General features: G+C 44.7%; 1 protein-coding gene across 1 annotated transcript in view; it reads left to right on the top strand.

The window, feature by feature from the left end:
• The window catches only part of LOC137097646 (histone H1.2-like), a 22,801-nt gene extending 4,022 nt beyond the window's left edge, over positions 1-18,779 (top strand). Inside the window, exons 2-3 of the mRNA XM_067471717.1 lie at positions 16,485-16,633; positions 18,016-18,779. Coding sequence (XP_067327818.1) covers positions 16,485-16,633; positions 18,016-18,779 — 913 coding nt within the window. The remainder of the gene's footprint in view (positions 1-16,484; positions 16,634-18,015) is intronic.
• The last annotated feature ends 509 nt before the right edge of the window (positions 18,780-19,288 follow it).

The following is a 19,288-nucleotide window of genomic DNA, read 5'->3' as shown; positions in this document are numbered from 1 at the left end:
TGTCCGACATGTGATCCAATTCAACAGCCAGCAGAGTGTCTGCTGTGGACTCATCTTGTTGTGTTTCAAATAATAATAATAATAATAATAATAATAATAATAATAATAATCCAGCATATAGATCTCATTTGCTGTGACATACTGTGTTTTTGTGTAAATAATAATAATAATAATAATAATAATAATAATAATAATAATAGGTTGTTGTAGGTTTTTCAGGCTGCATGGCCATGTTCTAGAAGCATTCTCTCCTGACATTTCGCCTGCATCTATGGCAGGCATCCTCAGAGGTTGCGAGGTCGGTTGGAAACTAGGAAAGCAAAGGTTATATATCTGTGGCATGTCCAGGGTGAGAGAAAAACTCTTATCTGTTTGAGGCAAGTGAGAATGTTCAATGCTTGGCTGCTTCCTGCCTGGGGGAATCCATTGTTGGGAGGTGTTAGCTGGTCCTGATTGTTTCTTGTCTGCAATTCCCCTGGTTTTGAGTGTTATTATTTCTTTCACACCTAGCTCCAACACACAAGAGTTCTTTCTCCTACCCTGGATCTTCCATTCAGCAGTGGAACTCTCTGCCTCGGAGTGTGGTGGAGGATCCTTCTTTGGAAGCTTTTTAACAGAGGCTGGATGAGCATCTGTCAAGGGTGCTTTGAATGCAATATTCCTGCTTCTTGGCAGGAGGTTGGACTGGATGGCCCATGAGGTCTCTTCCAACTCTATGATTCTATGATCCCAAAGATATATAAACCCTAGAGAAAACAATTATGCTGGGGAAAATGGAAGGCAAAAGGAAGAGGGGCCGACCAAGGGCAAGATGGATGGATGGCATCCTTGAAGTGACTGGACTGACCTTGAAGGAGCTGGGGGTGGTGACGGCCGACAGGGAGCTCTGGCGTGGGCTGGTCCATGAGGTCACGAAGAGTCGGAGATGACTGAATGAATGAACACAATAAACCCACTTTCCCTAGTTTCCAACAAACCTCACAACCTCTGAGGATGCCTGCCATAAATGCAGATGAAACGTCAGGAGAAAATGCTTCTAGAACATGGCCATGCAGTCCAAAAGACCTACAACAACCAGAGGTGGCCCTAGGTAATTTTCAACAGTAAGCAAACAGTATTTTGGCACAACCCCCCCCCCCCCCAAACTAATCACTGATATATATTTTCTGTTTGTCGTGGGAGTTCTGTGTGCCATATTTGGTTCAATTCCATCATTAGTGGAGTTCAGAATGCTCTTTGATTGTAGTTACATCCCAGTAACTACAACTCGCATATGTCAAGGTCTATTTTCAAGAGCGCCCCTGGGCAAAACCAACTATACTGCGAATGTTTACTTTGCGTAATGGGTTAGCCGCCCCTGACAACAACCCAGTGATTATTGCCAGGAAAGCCTTCTCGGTCTTCTTCTCCCTGTTCTAGAACTTGGAAGAACATAATTTCATTGTGATGTAACTGGAAAGAAGTGTGTGAAATCGGAATGGCCCACCAAAGAATCAGATACGTGACAAAGAGGCTGGAAATAGCTTCAGAACATGGGCATCTGTTGATGGCTTCTACAGCTCTTGTTCTTCCACCTTGATCATTGCAACAAAAACAATTTGAACCATGTCGACCATGAACCAACTTGTCCCATCTCTCTTTACCCTTCTATCTCTGGGAATATCTTGCTGTCTTAGAGGAGTAGTGGCAGGTGAGTGGAAATGGATGCCTCCGAGAAGGTATGTAGTAGACCATGTTTAGATCCAGGTGATGAGGCTCTAAGATCACAACTATTCCACTACTGCCATTCTTTTTTTTTAACCAGGTATTCAAAGGGAAGAGCATGGGAAATTCAGTTTTGTTGACCTATGTCTCCTAGATTCACCCAATTATTATTATTTTTATTATTATTAACTTTATTTGTACCCCGCTAACATCTCCCGAAGGACTCGATGCAGCTTACAAAGGCCAAGGCCACAATAAAACAACAATATAACAAATACACATAAACCATAAGCAAATCAAACCATTAAAGCAATAACAGTAAACAGTAAAACAGTACACATAGCACAATAAAACTAAGGCCAGGCCAAGTGTAATGAGTACAGATTAAAAAGTGCTGAGTATGCTAAGTGAAATATCAGGATGTTTGGGTAAGTGCAGTGTGCGGACAGTCTTAGATCTCTAATAAAGTGCTTCTGGGACATGTTGCTGGAGTTTCCTATTCTGGAAAGGCACACCGGAATAGCCAGGTCTCCAAGCTCTTCCTAAAGACTGCCAACGTAGGGGCTTGTCTGATGCCTTGGGGAGGAAATTCCAGAGTCGGGGGGCTACCACAGAGAAGGCCCTATCCCTCGTCCCCACCAACCGCGCTTGCGATGCAGGTGGAATCATGAGCAGGGCCTCTCCAGATGATCGGAGGGAGCGTGCGGGTTCATAAACGGAGATGCGGTCACGCAGGTAGGCAGGTCCCAAACTGTTTAGGGCTTTGTAGGTGAGCACCTGCACCTTGAATTGGGACCGGAAAATGAACGACAGCCAATGGAGCTCCTTGAACAGGAGGGTTGACCTCTCTCTGTAAAGAGCACCACTTAACATCCTGGCCGCCGCCAGTTGGACTAGCTGAAATTTCCGAGCCGTTTTCAAGGGTATCCCCACGTTACAGTAATCCAATCTAGAGGTGACCAAGGCATGGACCACCCCGGCCAGATCAGCCTTCATGAGGTAAGGTCACAGTTGGTGCACGAGTCTCAATTGTGCAAAAGCCCTCCCAGACACCTCCGACGCCTGGGCCTCAAGCGTAAGTGCTGAATCCAAGAGGACTCCCAAAATGCGGACCTCTGACTTCAGAAGAGTGTAACCCCGTCCAGCACAGGTTGCCACCCTATACCCCGATCCGGTTTTCGATCGACCAGGAGGACCTCTGTCTTGTCAGGATTGATCTTCAGCTTGTTCCTCCTCATCCAGACAGCCACGGCAGCCAAGCACTCGTCCAACACTCGAGGGGCTTCCTTGGAATTAGGTGGAAATTAGTAGTAGAGTTGTGTGTCATCTGCGTAGAGATGGCAACTAACTCCAAAACTCCGGATGACCTCTCCCAGCGGTTTCATGTTAAAAAGCATGGGAGATAAAATAGAGCCTTGCAGGACCCCATAGGTCCGAGGGGTCCGAGCAGGGGTCCGAGTAGGCATCTCCCAGCTTCACCATCTGGGATCGGCCCTCCAGGAAGGATTGGAGCCAGGACAAAACCATGCCCCCGAGACCCATCCCAGAGAGCCGTCCCAGAAGGATACCATGATCGCTGGTATCGAAAGCCGCTGAGATGTCCAAGAGGACCAAAAGAGTCACACTCCCCCTGTCAAGCTCTCTACGGTGGTCATCCACCAAGGTGACCAAAGCCATCTCGGTGCCCGGGCCAGGCCTGAAACCAGACTGTGACTGGTCCAGGTAATTGATCTAGAAAACCCTGGAGCTGGGAAGTGACCACCCACTCCAGCACCTTGCCCAGAAAAGGGGGGTGGAGATTGGTCTGTAATTGTTCAGCACCATGGAATCAAGGGAGACCTTTTTGAGAAGTGGACGAACCACAGCCTGTTTTAGTCAAGATGGAAAAAAACCCTGTTCCAATGATGCATTAATAATCAACACAACTGCAACATGTAAGGAGGACATTGGTAACTCCATTCCAAAGAGTAACTTTTCCAAGCTCAGAGAAGAGGTTAACTACTATGATCAGAGCATATGATTACAGGACATATTCACTAGGTTCTTGTGGGTTTTTTCGGGCTATAGAGCCATGTTCTAGAGGCATTTCTCCTGACGTTTCGCCTGCATCTATGGCAAGCATCCTCAGAGGTAGATGCTTGCCATAGATGCAGGCGAAACGTCAGGAGAAATGCCTCTAGAACATGGCTCTATAGCCCAAAAAAACCCATAAGAACCTAGTGATTCCAGCCATGAAAGCCTTCGACAATACATATTCACTAGGCTTGTTTGATCCAAAAAAAGGGTTCAAAACTCGTTTCGGATATAGGGGGCACTGGTGGTTCGATTCTAAAGTCACTTCCTTTAAAAAAAATTTTTTCCAAAACTTTCCGAAACTTCCGAAACAGCTTCATTAATGGCAGATACGCATGCGCAGTAGGAAAAAACAGCACTGGCACTGGGGAAACTTCAGATACTCTTCTATTCCAGGCCTGTCTTGGCTGTCAATGCTGAGGAGGAGGAGGCAGCGATGCCCCCTCAGGTGCCACTTGGTTCCCGCCGCTGGGCTTCAGCCAGGCAACGGGCTTCAGGTTGTTAGGAATAATGGGAGTGGAAATCCAAAACACCTGAAGGGACCTGTCAGGAGTCAATTTCTGACGGCATGAAGACATCAAAAATTCCCTCCGTGACATCCTGACTGAATCATCCTGGCTGCCTCAATTTTCTCTCTGTGACATTTTGAAGCCAGCAGAGGGTGCTGGAAACCTTGTATTGGAACTTGTGAAACAACAAGCTCTTATAAGGAAACTGAGAAGAGGGGGGAGTTGGGCAGGAAAGGTGTATAAAAGGAAGTGGTGGTGGGAAAAAGTCAGTAATGCCTTTCTTTGCTGCAGAGATACAAGCAATATATTCATTTCAAAGCAAAACCGGCTTGTGAGTGATCATTTAATATTGCTATATAAAACCTACAGTCTTACAGGGCCAAAGTTTGCCCAGGCCTGGTTTAGATGCAGCCAATGCCACAGTTCAATGTTCTGGGATTCTGGGGTTTGTAGTATGGCGCTCTTTGGCAAAGGGGGCTAAAAGCTATGCAAAACTACAGCTCCCAGGATTGTGTAGCATTAAGGCAAAACAGTTGGAAGTGGTTCCTCAATAAGATCTGCCTGATCCACCTGGAGGGAGGGAGGCAGGAGAGGGAATGAAGGAAGAAAGGAGGGAGGGAGGGAGGGAAGGGAGGGAGGAAGGAAGGCAGGAAGGGAAGGAAGGTGCTTCTGGCAGGTTCTCCTTCCTTTCCAAAATTGGTCGCTTTAATGAATATCCCAATCAACCTTTAGTGCCGCTGATCTATGACAGAAAGCACCATCTCCTTTCTCCATTCCCCATTTTCTCCCGCCTTCCCCCTTTCCTTTTTTTTAAACCCAGCATTGGCTTGATCCTCTTGAGTGGAGACTGCCTCCTGCCTGGCGAAACTCCCAGTTGCCAAACCTTGAGATTGGGGTGAGAAATGGGGTGGGGGGGAGGGAAGGAGGAAAACTCGGTTTGAATGCAAACTCCAAAGGGAGAATCCAGCTGGTAATGCAGAAAAGGAGGAGGAGAAGGAGCCTGGTGCTCAGCCATTTTGGCTAATGCACAGCAAGGCAGGCTGGGAAATGTAGTTGAACAACAGGGCCTTTTGCAATCTCTTCCATTGGGGGCCTTCCCTTCACAAACTACAACAATGGCTGTGCTTCTCATCCCTCCTTTGCATCGCCAGGGAGGGGAAGCAAAACTTTACAAAAGTTGCTCAATGCTTGTGAAAATTAAAATAACCTTGGAAGACTTCCGAACATTACGAAATATTTATGAATAAAAAGGGTAAGTGGTTCAAATCATAATTACACCTCTTACTTTTCCTGCATGGTTCAAAATTGATTCGGAAGACCAAATTCAGTAGGTTTTAACGAATTTAAGGTTTTAACAAACCGAACCTAAACAAGTCTAATAGAACAGAATATCTCTGTTATTTTATTTTATCAGTTTGATTTTCATTGAAGTAATTTCCCTCCTCAAATGCTTTAGCACCATTCAGAATACATAAAATGACTGAGAAGATGGATTCGAATCCTCCGACTGCAGAAAACAACACTGGGACGAACCTAACAGCTTCTAATTTCACTGAGGACTTACTATATGGGTGAGCTGATTTTGAGCCCTTCGACATCCTGGAAAAGATGAAAAATACACTGATTTTTAAGGAGCTGGGTTTAGTTTATCCATTTAACTACGAGGGGTATTTTTTAAGTAAGGTCCGTTTGAACATAAGTACACAACGAAAGTTTATTTCAAAAAAGTAAATTTATTTTCAGAAAGTACATACTTCACTCTATTTTTCGACATCGTTGCCAAGTTTGTTCAAACACTTATCATACCTCTGAACCAATTTTAAAATACCCTCTTCATAAAAACTTGCCGCCTGCTTCGATAACCAAGAGTTCACTGTAATCAAAGAAAGGCGACCGGAGCGGTCCTCATCATGTATGTTGTCACGGCCATCGTTGAATTGTCGTACCCGCTTACGCACTTTGCTTTCACTCATAACAGTATCACTGTACACTTCACAAATCTGTCGATGAATTTCTGTAGCAGGCAGGTTCCTTGCTGACAAAAAACATATCACTGAGCGAACCTCACATGCGGAGGGTGAGTTGATAGTCTTAAACATTTTCAAAGCACAGAACAGAACCGTACAGGTTAGCTACAGAGCGGAAACTGAGCATAGTTGTTCCCGAGGCATGCCTGAACACGATGCACATGCTCGTTGCGGTATGCATGTGAACTACTAGTGTCTACAACAAAACGGACCTTACTTTAAAAATACCCCTCGTACATTGGATCTCTCTGATTAGTTCGTACATCACTCGGTGTGGCATTCCTAAGTATTAGGCTTGGGCGATCAAGAAAAAAAATGGTTCTAAACTCGTTTCATATATAGGAGGCGCTGGCGATTCGATTTTAAAATGATTTCTGAAATTTTCTTGAAAAAAAAAAGATCGGAAATAGCAGGAAATCCGAATTGCTTTGTTTGCTTCATTAATGGAAGGTGCCCCTCCCTCCCTCCAGAACCATTAAGTAACTTTGACAAAGTCAGCCTAAACAAACAGTTTTAAAATCTTGCAGATTCCCTGCCATGCAGAAGGACGAGGTGGGCGTGGTCCCTGGTCAAAGTGGTCCCTGGTCAAAGTGGTCCCTGGTCAAGTGGTCCCTGATCAAGTGGTCCCTGGTCAAAGTGGTCCCTGGTCAAGTGGTCCCTGGTCAAGTGGTCCCTGGTCAAAGTGGTCCCTGGTCAAAGTGGTCCATGGTCAAGTGGTCCCTGGTCAAAGTGGTCCCTGGTCAAAGTGGTCCCTGGTCAAAGTGGTCTCTGGTCAAGTGGTCCCTGGTCAAGTGGTCCCTGGTCAAAGTGGTCCCTGGTCAAAGTGGTCCTTGGTCAAGTGGTCCCTGGTCAAAGTGGTCCCTGGTCAAGTGGTCCCTGGTCAAAGTGGTTCCTGGTCAAAGTGGTCCGTGGTCAAGTGGTCCCTGGTCAAAGAGGTCCCTGGTCAAAGTGGTCCGTGGTCAAGTGGTACCTGGTCAAAGTGGTCCCTGGTCAAAATGGTCCCTGGTCAAAGTGGTCTCTGGTCAAGTGGTCCCTGGTCAAGTGGTCCCTGGTCAAAGTGGTCCCTGGTCAAAGTGGTCCCTGGTCAAAGTGGTCCTTGGTCAAGTGGTCCCTGGTCAAAGTGGTTCCTGGTCAAAGTGGTCCGTGGTCAAGTGGTCCCTGGTCAAAGAGGTCCCTGTTCAAAGTGGTCTCTGGTCAAAGTGGTCCCTGGTCAAGTGATCCCTGGTCAAAGTGGTCCCTGGTCAAAAAAGGGTGTGAACGATTGATTTAGATGCACCCTGTGGGCCATACCTGAATGCTGATTTTTCTGTTGGCAGTCACTGATGCACGCGAATGCATTTTGATACTGTTCAATACATACTGTTGAATTTGCAAAGAAAATAATATTGTTCTTGTCTTCTCAATCCCATCTTGCACCATTTCAACCTTTTTGTGGAAGTCAGAAGCATCCCTCAGAAGACAGCGTTGACTAAACTGCATGCTCTTATCAAGAGATGTATCAAGTGGTACAGAGGTAAATCGGTGTTTTGTCAGTAAGTGGTAAATTAATCATAGGAATGGGTGGGGGTATTACTGAGACCGATTATGGAAACGTTAATACAATTCCCGCTTAATAATAATAATACATTTTATTTATATTCTGCCCTTTTCCCCTAGAGCACAGTGCGGATTACAGAATTTACATACATAGGTAAACATTCAATGCCTTCAGAATCATATGCAAATGAGAGACACACAAACACAAACAAAGGCAGAGGCTTCTTTTCATTTCTACCAGACTAAACTGATAGTCATGCCAGACTAATCTGGTCTCTTTTTTCGATAGAGTTACAAGCTGGGTAGATGTGGGAAATGCCGTGGATGGAGTGTACCTGGATTTCAGGAAGGCCTTCGACAAGTTCCCCCATGACCTTCTGGCAAGGAAACTAGTCCAATGTGGGCTAGGCAAAACTACGGTGAGGTGGATCTGTAATTGGTTAAATGGACGAACCCAGAAGGCGCTTCTCCCCAATTCTTCCTCTTCATCCTGGAAAGAAGTGACAAGTGGAGTGCCGCAGGGTTCCGTCCTGGTCCTGGTCCTGTTCAACATCTTGATTAATGACTTAGATGAAGGGCTAGAAGGCAGGATCATCAAGTTTGGAGACGACACCAAATTGGGAGGGAGAGCCAATACTCCAGAGGACAGGAGCAGGATTCAAAACGATCTTGACAGATTAGAGAGATGGGCCAAAACTAACAAAATGAAGTTCAACGGTGACAAATGCAAGATACTCCACTTAGGCAGAAAAAATGAAATGCAAATATACAGAATGGGGGACAATGCCTGGCTCGAGAGCAGGACGTGTGAAAAAGATCTTGGAGTCCTCGTGGACAACAAGTTAAACATGAGCCAACAATGTGATGTGGTGGCAAAAAAAGCCAATGGGATTTTGGCCTGCATCAATAGGAGCATAGTGTCTAGATCTAAGGAAGTAATGCTACCCCTCTATTCCGCTTTGGTTAGACCACACTTGGAATATTGTGTCCAATTCTGGGCATCACAATTCAAGAGAGATATTGACAAGCTGGAATGTGTCCAGAGGAGGGCGACTAAAATGATCAAGGATCTTGAGAACAAGCCCTATGAGGAGCGGCTTAAGGAGCTGGGCATGTTTAGCCTGAAGAAGAGAAGGCTGGGAGGAGATATGATAGCCATGTATAAATATGTGAGAGGAAGCCACAGGGAGGAGGGAGCAAGCTTGTTTTCTGCGAAACAATGGCTTCAAACTACAAGAGAGGAGATTCCATCTGAACATGAGGAAGAACTTCCTGACTGTGAGAGCCGTTCAGCAGTGGAACTCTCTGCCCCATAGCGTGGTGGAGGCTCCTTCTTTGGAAGCTTTTAAGCAGAGGCTGGATGGCCATCTGTCAGGGGTGATTTGAATGCAATATTCCTGCTTCTTGGCAGAATGGGGTTGGACTGGATGGCCCAGGACGTCACTTCCAACTTTTTGATTCTATGATTCTATGACTTCTGGAGGTGGTGCTTCCTCTCTGGCTCTGGAGAGGTTATCTCCTCCATTTTTCAAAATGATGAGCCTTCGTTGTCATCTCCTGATTTTGTGGCTGGCAAGATTGCTTGGAACATCTCTTTGCTTTTTCTCACCGAAGTGGTTCCTATTTATCTACTCACATTATTTAGTTTCAAACTGCAAGGTTGGCAGGAACTGGAGCTAACAAACAGGTGTTCATCCCATCTCATGGACTGAACTGCCAAATTTCAGGTCAGCATTTCAACCAAACTTCAGGTCAGCAGTTAATGGCACAAGAGTTTAACCAATCTTGCCACTGTGGCACCTTACTTCAAATATCTTGTGGCAAATAATATGAGGGATATTTTTTTAAGTAAGGTCAGTTTTGTTGTAGACACTAGTAGTTCACATGCATACCGCAATGAGCGTGTGCGTCGTGTACCGGCATGCCTCGGGAACAACTGTGCTCAGTTTCTGCTCTGTAGCTCACCTGTACAGTTCTGTTCTGTGCTATAAAAATGTTTAAGACTATCAACTCACCCGCCGCATGTGAGGTTCGCTCAGTGATACAGTTTTTGTCAGCAAGGAACCTGCCTGCTGCAGAAATTCATCGACAGATTTGTGAAGTGTACGGTGATACTGTTACGAGTGAAAGCAAAGTGCGTAAGTGGGTACGACAATTCAAAGATGGCCGTGACAACGTCCATGATGAGGACAGCTCCAGTCACCCTTCTTTGATTACAGACAATTTGGTGGCTTCAGCTGAAGCGAGGATTCGTGAGAACAGGCGCTTCACAATAACAGGTCTCTCAAACAAATTTCCTGACGTGTCGAGATCAGTGCTTTACAACATTTTTTCTGAACACCTAAAGTTTAGGAAACTGTGCTCCTGTTGGGTCCCGAAACTCCTAACAGAGGACCACAAAATCCAAAGATTCGAATGTGCGATCAAATCAAATTGTCTGTAATCAAAGGGCGACCGGAGCGAAGGAACGAAGGGCCCGGGTTGGTACGGGGAGTCCCAAAACGTTTAGGGCTTTATAGGTGATAACCTGTACCTTGAATTGGGAGTGGAAAATAAATGGCAGCCAGTGGAGCTCCTTAAACAGGGGGGTTGACCGCTCCCTGTAGGTTGCCCCAGTTATTAATCTGGCTGCCAAATGTTGGACAAGTTGTAGTTTCCGGGCCGTCTTCAAGGGCAGCCCCACGTACAGAACATTACAGTAATCCAGTCTAGAGGTAACTAAGGCATGGACCACCATGGTCAAGTCAGACTTCACGAGGTATGGTCGCAGCTGGCGCACAAGTTTTAATTGTGCGAAGGCCCTCCCGGCCACCGCCGACACCTGCGCATCAAGTGTCAGCGCTGAATCCAGGAGGACCCCCAAGCTGCGTATCTGTGACTTCAGGGAGAGTGCAACCCCGTCCAGCACAGGTTGCCACCCAATACCCCGGTCAGACGAGCGACTGACCTGGAGGACCTCTGTCTTATCAGGATTGATCCTCAGCTTGTTCGTCCTCATCCAGAGCATTATTATTATTATTATTATTATTATTATTATTATTATTGTATTGTTGGAGGTTTTCATGGCTGGAATCACTAGGTTCTTGTGGGTTTTTTCGGGCTATAGAGCCATGTTCTAGAGGCATTTCTCCTGACGTTTCGCCTGCATCTATGGTAAGCATCCTCAGATCCTCTGAGGATGCTTGCCATAGATGCAGGCGAAACGTCAGGAGAAATGCCTCTAGAACATGGCTCTATAGCCCGAAAAAACCCACAAGAACTTATTATTATTATTATTATTATTATTATTATTATTATTATCATTATCTGTACCCCGCTAACATCTCCCGAAGGACTCGGTGCGGCTTACAAATGCCAAGGCCCTCAATAAAACAACAGCATAACAAATACAACAATAAAACTCAAAAAGCAAACCGATAAACATTAAAGCAATAACAGTAAACATTAAACAATAACATCATGACACATTTAAAAACTAAGGGCTGGGCCAAATGCAATGAATAAGATTAAAAGTGCTGGACGTGACAGGTGAAATGTAAGGATTTTAGAGTAGGTACGATGTGCAGACAATCTTAAATCTCGAATAAAGTGCGTTTGGGACATGGTGCTGGGAGTTTCCTATTCTGGAAAGGCACACTGGAACAGCCAGGTCTTCAGGCTCTTCCTAAAGACTGCCAACGTTGGGGCTTGTCTGATGTCCTTGGGGAGAGAGTTCCAGAGTTGGGGGGCTACCACAGAGAAGGCCCTGTCCCTTGTCCCCACCAAACGCGCTTGCGACGCAGGTGGAATCGTGAGCAGGGCCTCTCCAGATGAATGGAGGGATCGTGTGGGTTCATATACGGAGATACGGTCATGCAGGTAGGCAGGTCCCAAACTGTTTAGGCCTTTGTAAGTAAGCACCTGCACCTTGAATTGGGACCGGAAAATGAACGGCAGCCAATGGAGCTCCTTAAACAGGAGGGTTGACCTCTCTCTGTATGGAGCACCAGTTAACAACCTTGCCGCCACCCGTTGGACCAGTTGGAATTTCCGAGCCGTTTTCAAGGGCAGCCCCATGTAGAGCGCATTACAGTAGTCCAGCCAGTGGAGCTCCTTAAACAAGGGGGTTGACCGCTCTCTGTAGGTTGCTCCAGTTATTAATCTGGCTGCCGAATGTTGGACAAGTTGTAGCTTCCGGGCCATCTTCAAGGGCAGCCCCACGTACAGAGCATTACAGTAATCCAGTCTAGAGGTAACTAAGGCATGGACCACCATGGTCAAGTCAGACTTCACGAGGTACGGTCGCAGTTGGTGCACGAGTCTCAATTGTGCAAAAGCCCTCCTGGCCACCGCCGACGCCTGAGCCTCAAGCGTAAGTGATGAGTCCAAGAGGACACCCAAACTATGGACCTGTGACTTCAGGGAGAGTGTAGCCCCATCCAACACAGGTTGCCACCCTATACCCCAATCCGGCATCACAGTGGCCAGGCATTGGTCCAGTATCCTCAGGGCTTCCTCTGAGTCAGGTGGAAAAGAGTAGTGGAGTTGGGTGTCATCTGCGTAGAGGTGGCACCGCATAGTATTAAATATCTCTGCAGGGTCTAACAGAAGAGCTCCATGTGTCTCCATGTGAAGCATTGTTACTTCCACGTATTCACAATGCTTTTTCCCTCTCCATCCAGTGATCCCCAACAGACCTGCCTTGGCCAAGATCGTGGTGGAAGGTTCGATCGCCTTTTCGTTTGCTGTTCTGATTTGCCTCATTGCGTGGTGCTATCTTCAGTAAGTATGTCAAGAACTGGTGTGATATTCCTGTTGGGAAAGAGGCTAGAGGTCTATGTTAAAAAACATATTGTGGTGGCCTGGAGAAGAGGAGATATGATAGCCATGTTTAAATATTTGAAAAGAGGGCATTATGAAGATGGAGGCAAGGTCGTTTTCTGCTGCTCCAGAGACTAGAACCCAATGGAGCAATGGATTCAAACCACATGAAAAGAGATTCCATTTAAACATAAGGAAAGACACACTGGTGTTTAAAGCTGTCAGTGGAATATGCTGCCTTTGGAAAATCTCCAAAAGAAGGAGAAAGGAAGAATAGCAGGAGTGAAGTCGAACATGACCCCCCCCCCCCCTTAAAAGATAGTAACTTATAGTTTTGCTAAGGACAAGGATACCAGACTGGATAATAGGAGTCAAGTCTTGGTCAATTTGCCAAGACACTAACAACAACAAGGACCCTTCCCTAGTGTGTACATTTAATCAAGGTTTTATGCCCTGTGTTTCATATGTGGTTAGACCACATCTGGAATATTGTGTCCAATTCTGGGCACCACAATTCAAGAGAGATATTGACAAGCTGGAATGTATCCAGAGGAGGGCGACTAAAATGATCAAGGGTCTGGAGAACAAGCCCTATGAGGAGCGGCTTGGGGAGCTGGGCATGTTTAGCCTGAAGAAGAGAAGGCTGAGAGGAGATATGATAGCCATGTATAAATATGTGAGAGGAAGCCACAGGGAGGAGGGAGCAAGTTTGTTTTCCGCTTCCTTGGAGACTAGGACGTGGAACAATGGCTTCAAACTACAAGAGAGGAGATTCCACCTGAACAGGAGGAAGAACTTCCTGACTGTGAGAGCCGTTCAGCAGTGGAACTCTCTGCCCCGGAGTGTGGTGGAGGCTCCTTCTTTGGAAGCTTTTAAGCAGAGGCTGGATGGCCATTTGTCAGGGGTGATTTGAATGCAATATTCCTGCTTCTTGGCAGAATGGGGTTGGACTGGATGGCCCGTGAGGTCTCTTCCAACTCTTTGATTCTATGATTCTATATATAGCAGAAGGTAGCACATTTATTACTGAGGAACCACCTCCCTTTCCACTTATGCGCTCTTTTGAACTTCTATGGGACTCTGGTGGGAAGGATAAGTGGGTATGTTTTCTATAACATGATTTCTATATTTCTATATTCCTCCCTGTGTATATGACCTTTTCCTGACCCTTTTGCCTAATTCCCCTTTATTTGGAAAATGTATAAAAATACAAGGCAGCCACATCTGTGTGACCCTGGAAAGAAAAAATCTCCAGTTGAAAAAGACCCTTATCAAAAGACGCTATTTGCATGGACAATAACAAAGGACCATGACCTCTGGGCTCGGAGTTGGTCCCCCAGAGGAAGCAGTCATTTGGTAATTATGATCATATCTCAATAGGATGGAGGGGGCCTTCAGAAAGCCGCACCTCATGCTAATCTGTCACCCATTCAACTTTTCTTTCGCTAAAGACTTCAGCCAAAGTTCCCCATTCTGAACTCCAGCAATGATGGAACTGAACCAAATTTGGCACACAGAACTCCCATAACCAACAGAAAATATTGGAAGGCTTTTGTGGGCATTGAATTTGGGAGTTGTAGTTCACCTACATCCAGAGAGCACTGTGGGCTCAAACAATGATGGATCTGGACCAAACTTGGCACAATCACTCAATACACCCAAATATGAACACAGATGGAGTTTGGGGGAAATAGACCTTGACATTTGGGATTTGTAGTCACTGGGATTCACAGTTCACCTACAATCTAAGAGCATTCTGAACCCCATGAACGACAGAATCGGGGCAAACTTCTCACACAGAACCACAATGACCAACAGAAAATACTTAAGGCCGTCCAATCCAACTCCCTTCATCAGGGCAAGAAAATGTAATCAAAGTTCTCCTGACAAAGAGCCATCCAGCCATAGATAGAAATAGATAGATAGATAGATAGATAGATAGATAGATAGATAGATAGATAGATAGATAGATAGTAGGCCTGGGTAACAACGGAAAAATTTGTTTCTAAAATCGATTTGTATTTGGGGTTTTTTTTGTTTCGATATTTAAAATAATTACAAAATTTTCCTTTTAAAAAGTTCGATATTTACGAAATTTCATAAATGGTAAAAAATTAACGAATCGATTTCCGAAACAATAACGAATCGATTCGTTAATGGCGGACGCGACCGCGAAATATGCTAAAAAACCTCCAAAACCTTCTGAAGCTTCCCTCTCCCTCTGTTGTTGACTGTTGGTGTGATATTATAATTTTTTTCACTAATTAAACCATAAAACTGGCCCAGACATGCGGAAATAATAACGAAACGACCTCAGAACAATAACAAAACGAATACAATATCGAAATACGAAGCATTTACAAAACGTTTTTGAAAATTCGTTTTTTTTAATAATTGCTCCAGAATGGTTCGTTATCGTTTTGTAATTGAAAAAATTAACGAATTATTAACGAATTACGAATTAACGAAACGAAACCACCCAGCCCTAATAGATAGATATGATTCACACACAGAGATATACCCTATAAAGCCCTAAACGGTTCTGGCCCAAGCTACCTATCCGAACGTATCTCTTCCTATGAACCCACCAGGACTCTAAGATCTTCTGGGGAGGCCCTGCTCTCGATTCCGCCTGCATCGCAAGCACGGCTGGCAGGGACGAGGGACAGGGCCTTCTCTGTGGTGGCCCCTCAGCTGTGGAATGCCCTTCCCATGGACATTAGATCAGCCCTTTCGTTAATGGTGTTTCGAAGAAAACTAAAAACCTGGCTGTTTGAACAGGCGTTCAGATAAATAGTGCAATTGAACAATGAATATAGGAAACGGAATTATGGATGACGAATTGGATCACGATTTTAGTTACGAGACGTTAATGTGTTGTTATTGATGTGTCATTATTTTGTATATTATGCTGTTAATGGTTTTAAATATTGTATGTTGTACGATTGACTTTTTTGCTCTTGTTGTGAACCGCGTTGAGTCGCCTACGGGCTGAGAAACTGCGGTATACAAGCAAAGTAAATAAATAAATAAATAAATATAATATCATAGATTTGAAAGGGACCCTTAAAGAAGGACTACGATATGTTGGATGTTCCAGAGTAGGCAAACCAGACACTCTCCACATCAACACTGACAAAGAAACAACAAGAAATACTGTTTACCCACAAGCATAAAGACATTACATATATTAGAAACCAACACTTTCTCATTACTTTATTTTCCAGATCAACAGACTGGGCCACAGCAATGCCTGGCAGGGGACAGCTAGTGTTTATATATATTAATGGTTTTATGTCCCGGCATTGAATGTTTGCCATATATGTTGTGCTCCCCGCTGAGTCCCCTGTGGGGTGAGAAAGGCGGAATATAAATGTTTTAAATAAATAAATAAAATGGAGCCTTGGAAGTTCCCCACTGCTCCCAATGGACCAGATCTAGCCACATATTTTGGCTACGGACCGAAAATGACTATCCAGCTACCCACCTGTTTCCAAGAAAATTGATATAGGGGTCTACTGGTATCTGGCCAGCAAGAATAGGTTGACGTTTAGCCAAAATGCACAAGCCTAATACGTATATAGTCTATAGTCCACATATTGCCTTCTCCTGTCTCAGCAATTTGGGTGGCCCAAAGACATGGGAATAATCATTGGCAACATCCTATTTTGTTATTGAGTCTGCATAGGTTGGAAATTGCGATAAATAGGTTCTTGGGGAGCAATATTTTCACATATTACTCAGCTGACTAGCAGCCTGGTGAGCAGGGAAGGCAAGAGGGAGTTTCTCTTTCAAAACATCTGATAAGAATTCATCCAACTCTTTCCTCTTTCAGATCAAAAGAGAAAAAACTAAGGCAGTTGGGTCCTTATGTCAAGGCCTATGCCAAAAAGAATTTCTTCTTGAGGCAAATCCAGAAGCAGAAGGAGAATGCTAGGAAGAAGATGTTGAGAGACAAAAAGCTGGAAGGGCTAATAAAGACAGGTAAGGGATTCACATGCAGGCTATTTATTATTTTATGATTTACAGTATTTATATTCCACCCTTCTCACCCCGAAGGGGACTCAGGGTGGATCACAATGCACACATACACGGCAAGCATTCAATGCCGTTTTTAGACATACAAGAGAGACAGACAGACAGAGGTATTTTGGCATTTTTGGTATATGACCCCGGCCCCCCTTACTTATCCGAAAGTATCTCCCTCTACGTTCCGCCTCGCAGTCTAGGATCCTCCAGGGAGGCCCTGCTCTCGGTCCCACCAGCTTCATTTATTTATTTTTATTTCATCTACTTATACCCCGCCCTTCTCACCCCGGGGGGGACTCAGGGCGGCTTACAGGAGGCACAATTAGATGCCCAAATCACACAACAAACAATACAAAATATAACAGTTCAACAATTAAAATGAAACATCAATACCTATTAAAATCATAAAAACGATCTCATGTCAGAGTCCATATATCAGAGTCCATATATCCATTCCATTCCATTGTCCTTGTCTATCGATAGGTCCTTTAATCAGCTGTCAGCATGGCCAAAAGCTTGGTCCCACATCCAGGTCTTTAGTTTTTTCCTAAACGCTAGAAGTGAAGTCGTCGATCTGATCTCCCCGGGGAGTGAGTTCCACAGGTGGGGGGCCACCACTGAGAAGGCCCTGCTCCTCGTCCCCGCCAGTCTCACTTGTGCCACTGGCGGGGTCGAGAGCAGGGCCTCCCCAGAAGATCTTAAACTTCGAGGTGGGATGTAGAGGGAGATCCGTTCGGACAGATACACTGGGCCGGAACCGTATAGGGTTTTGTAGGTCAAAACCAGCACTTTGAATTGTGCTCGGAATTGGATCGGCAGCCAGTGGAGCTGACGCAACAGGGGGGTGGTGTGCTCCCTGTACGCCGCTCCGGTGAGCAATCTGGCTGCTTCTCGCTGGACTAGTTGAAGTTTCCGAGCAGTCTTCAAAGGCAACCCCACGTAGAGAGCGTTGCAGTAATCCAACACATCCATTAGCACATGTCCATTAGCACTATGGAGAAGCAAACCAAAACAAAGTCTATACTGGCTCGGTCAACACCCAGGATAAAAAGGACCGCGGTGGATGCTGCTGATTCTGGACATCCATCGACAAGTGGGCTACAGAATCAAAATATAAATGAACCATCACAGAAGCGACAGAAATATACAATGCCAGAAAATTGCACTATTATTATTATTATTATTATTATTATTATTATTATTATTATTATTATTATTTTCTTGGCTGGAAAGGAAGTCATTCAGCAAAAATGTTCCAATGCATTTAAGACTGAAGTTAGATGTGAAAGTATATTTTTGTCCAAGTTTCTAAACTATCCTCTATTATTATACTGCAGCGGAGGAGGAAGAGGAGGCTATGGAAAGATATCGTCAGAAAGAGAAGCAAATGAAAGAGGAAGGAAGGAAACCGAAGAAAGGGAAGAAACATGCCATCAAGAAGAAACTGGGCAAAATTAAGAAAGTTGCAAAATCAGAGGCTGTGAAAAAGGGTGTTGGTAAAATCAAGAAAGCTGCCAAATCAAAGGCTATCAAAAAGCAAGTTGGTAAGATTAAGAAAGTTGCCAAATCTAAGGCGGTTCAGAAACAAGTTGGTAAGATTAAGAAGGTTGCCAAATCCAAGGCGGTTCAGAAGCAAGTCGGTAAGATTAAGAAAGTTGCCAAATCCAAGGCGGTTCAGAAACAAGTTGGTAAGATCAAGAAAGTTGCCAAATCAAAGGCGGTGAAAAAAGGTGTGGAGAAGATTAAGAAGGTAGCCAAACCTAAAGCTGTTAAAAAGGGCATTGGAAAGATTGTGAAAGCAGCCAAGGATTCGGGTAAAGCAAAGGAAGAAAAGGGATCCAAGGAGAAAGAGAAGCCCAAGAAAGCAGCAAAGGCAAAGCCGAAAGAAATGCCAAAAATGGTGAAGAAGGAAGAGAAAAAGCCTCCCAAGAAGAAAGAGGTGAAGAAGCCAGCGAAAAAGAAGGAGGAAAGTAAGAAGAAGAAAAAACCAAGCCCACCCCCAAAAGCCAAAAGTAAGAAAAAGAAGAAAGAGGAGGAAGAAGAGGAAGAGGAGGAAGATGAGGAGGAGGAAGAGTCAGAGGAAGAGGAGGAGAGTGACTAGAAAACAGTGGAAAGAGGAATGAATGGTTTTATATGTCAGGTCTTCTCCACAAGAGAAGGAAAGAGGAGATGTCCTTCTCTAGCCGTTCTTCTCCTAATGTAGAATATTGCATTGTCACCAAATCGTGAGATCTGTTACGACTGAAATGGATAGCTGATGGTGGCGTTCCAGAGGAAACATTTGAAGATGGAGATGAAGAATGCCTTCTTTTGGAAGTGTGATAGTTTCTTAAATACTTTTAAAACATTATGTTAGATAGAATACCAGCTAGAGATCCCAGTCCACCCACGCTTGCCTTGCCTTCTGACATCGTCTAGGATTGGGTCCATTCTTGGCTTCTCCAAGAGTTCCTTATATTTTCAAGATGGCCATGAGACACTGGTTTACAATAAAATTGTATTAGTAGTCAATGGATGCATCGTGTCTTTGATAGCAAAGAGTAGGTATTAGGGCTGGGCGGTTTTGTTCGTTAATTTCGTAATTCGTTATTGATTCGTATTTAAATTAGC

The sequence above is a fragment of the Anolis sagrei genome, chromosome 10, assembly GCF_037176765.1.
Source record: "Anolis sagrei isolate rAnoSag1 chromosome 10, rAnoSag1.mat, whole genome shotgun sequence".
Lineage (NCBI taxonomy): Eukaryota > Metazoa > Chordata > Lepidosauria > Squamata > Dactyloidae > Anolis > Anolis sagrei.
The sequence above is the reverse complement of the archived record's forward strand: the minus strand, read 5'-3'. Positions and strand labels throughout refer to the sequence as shown.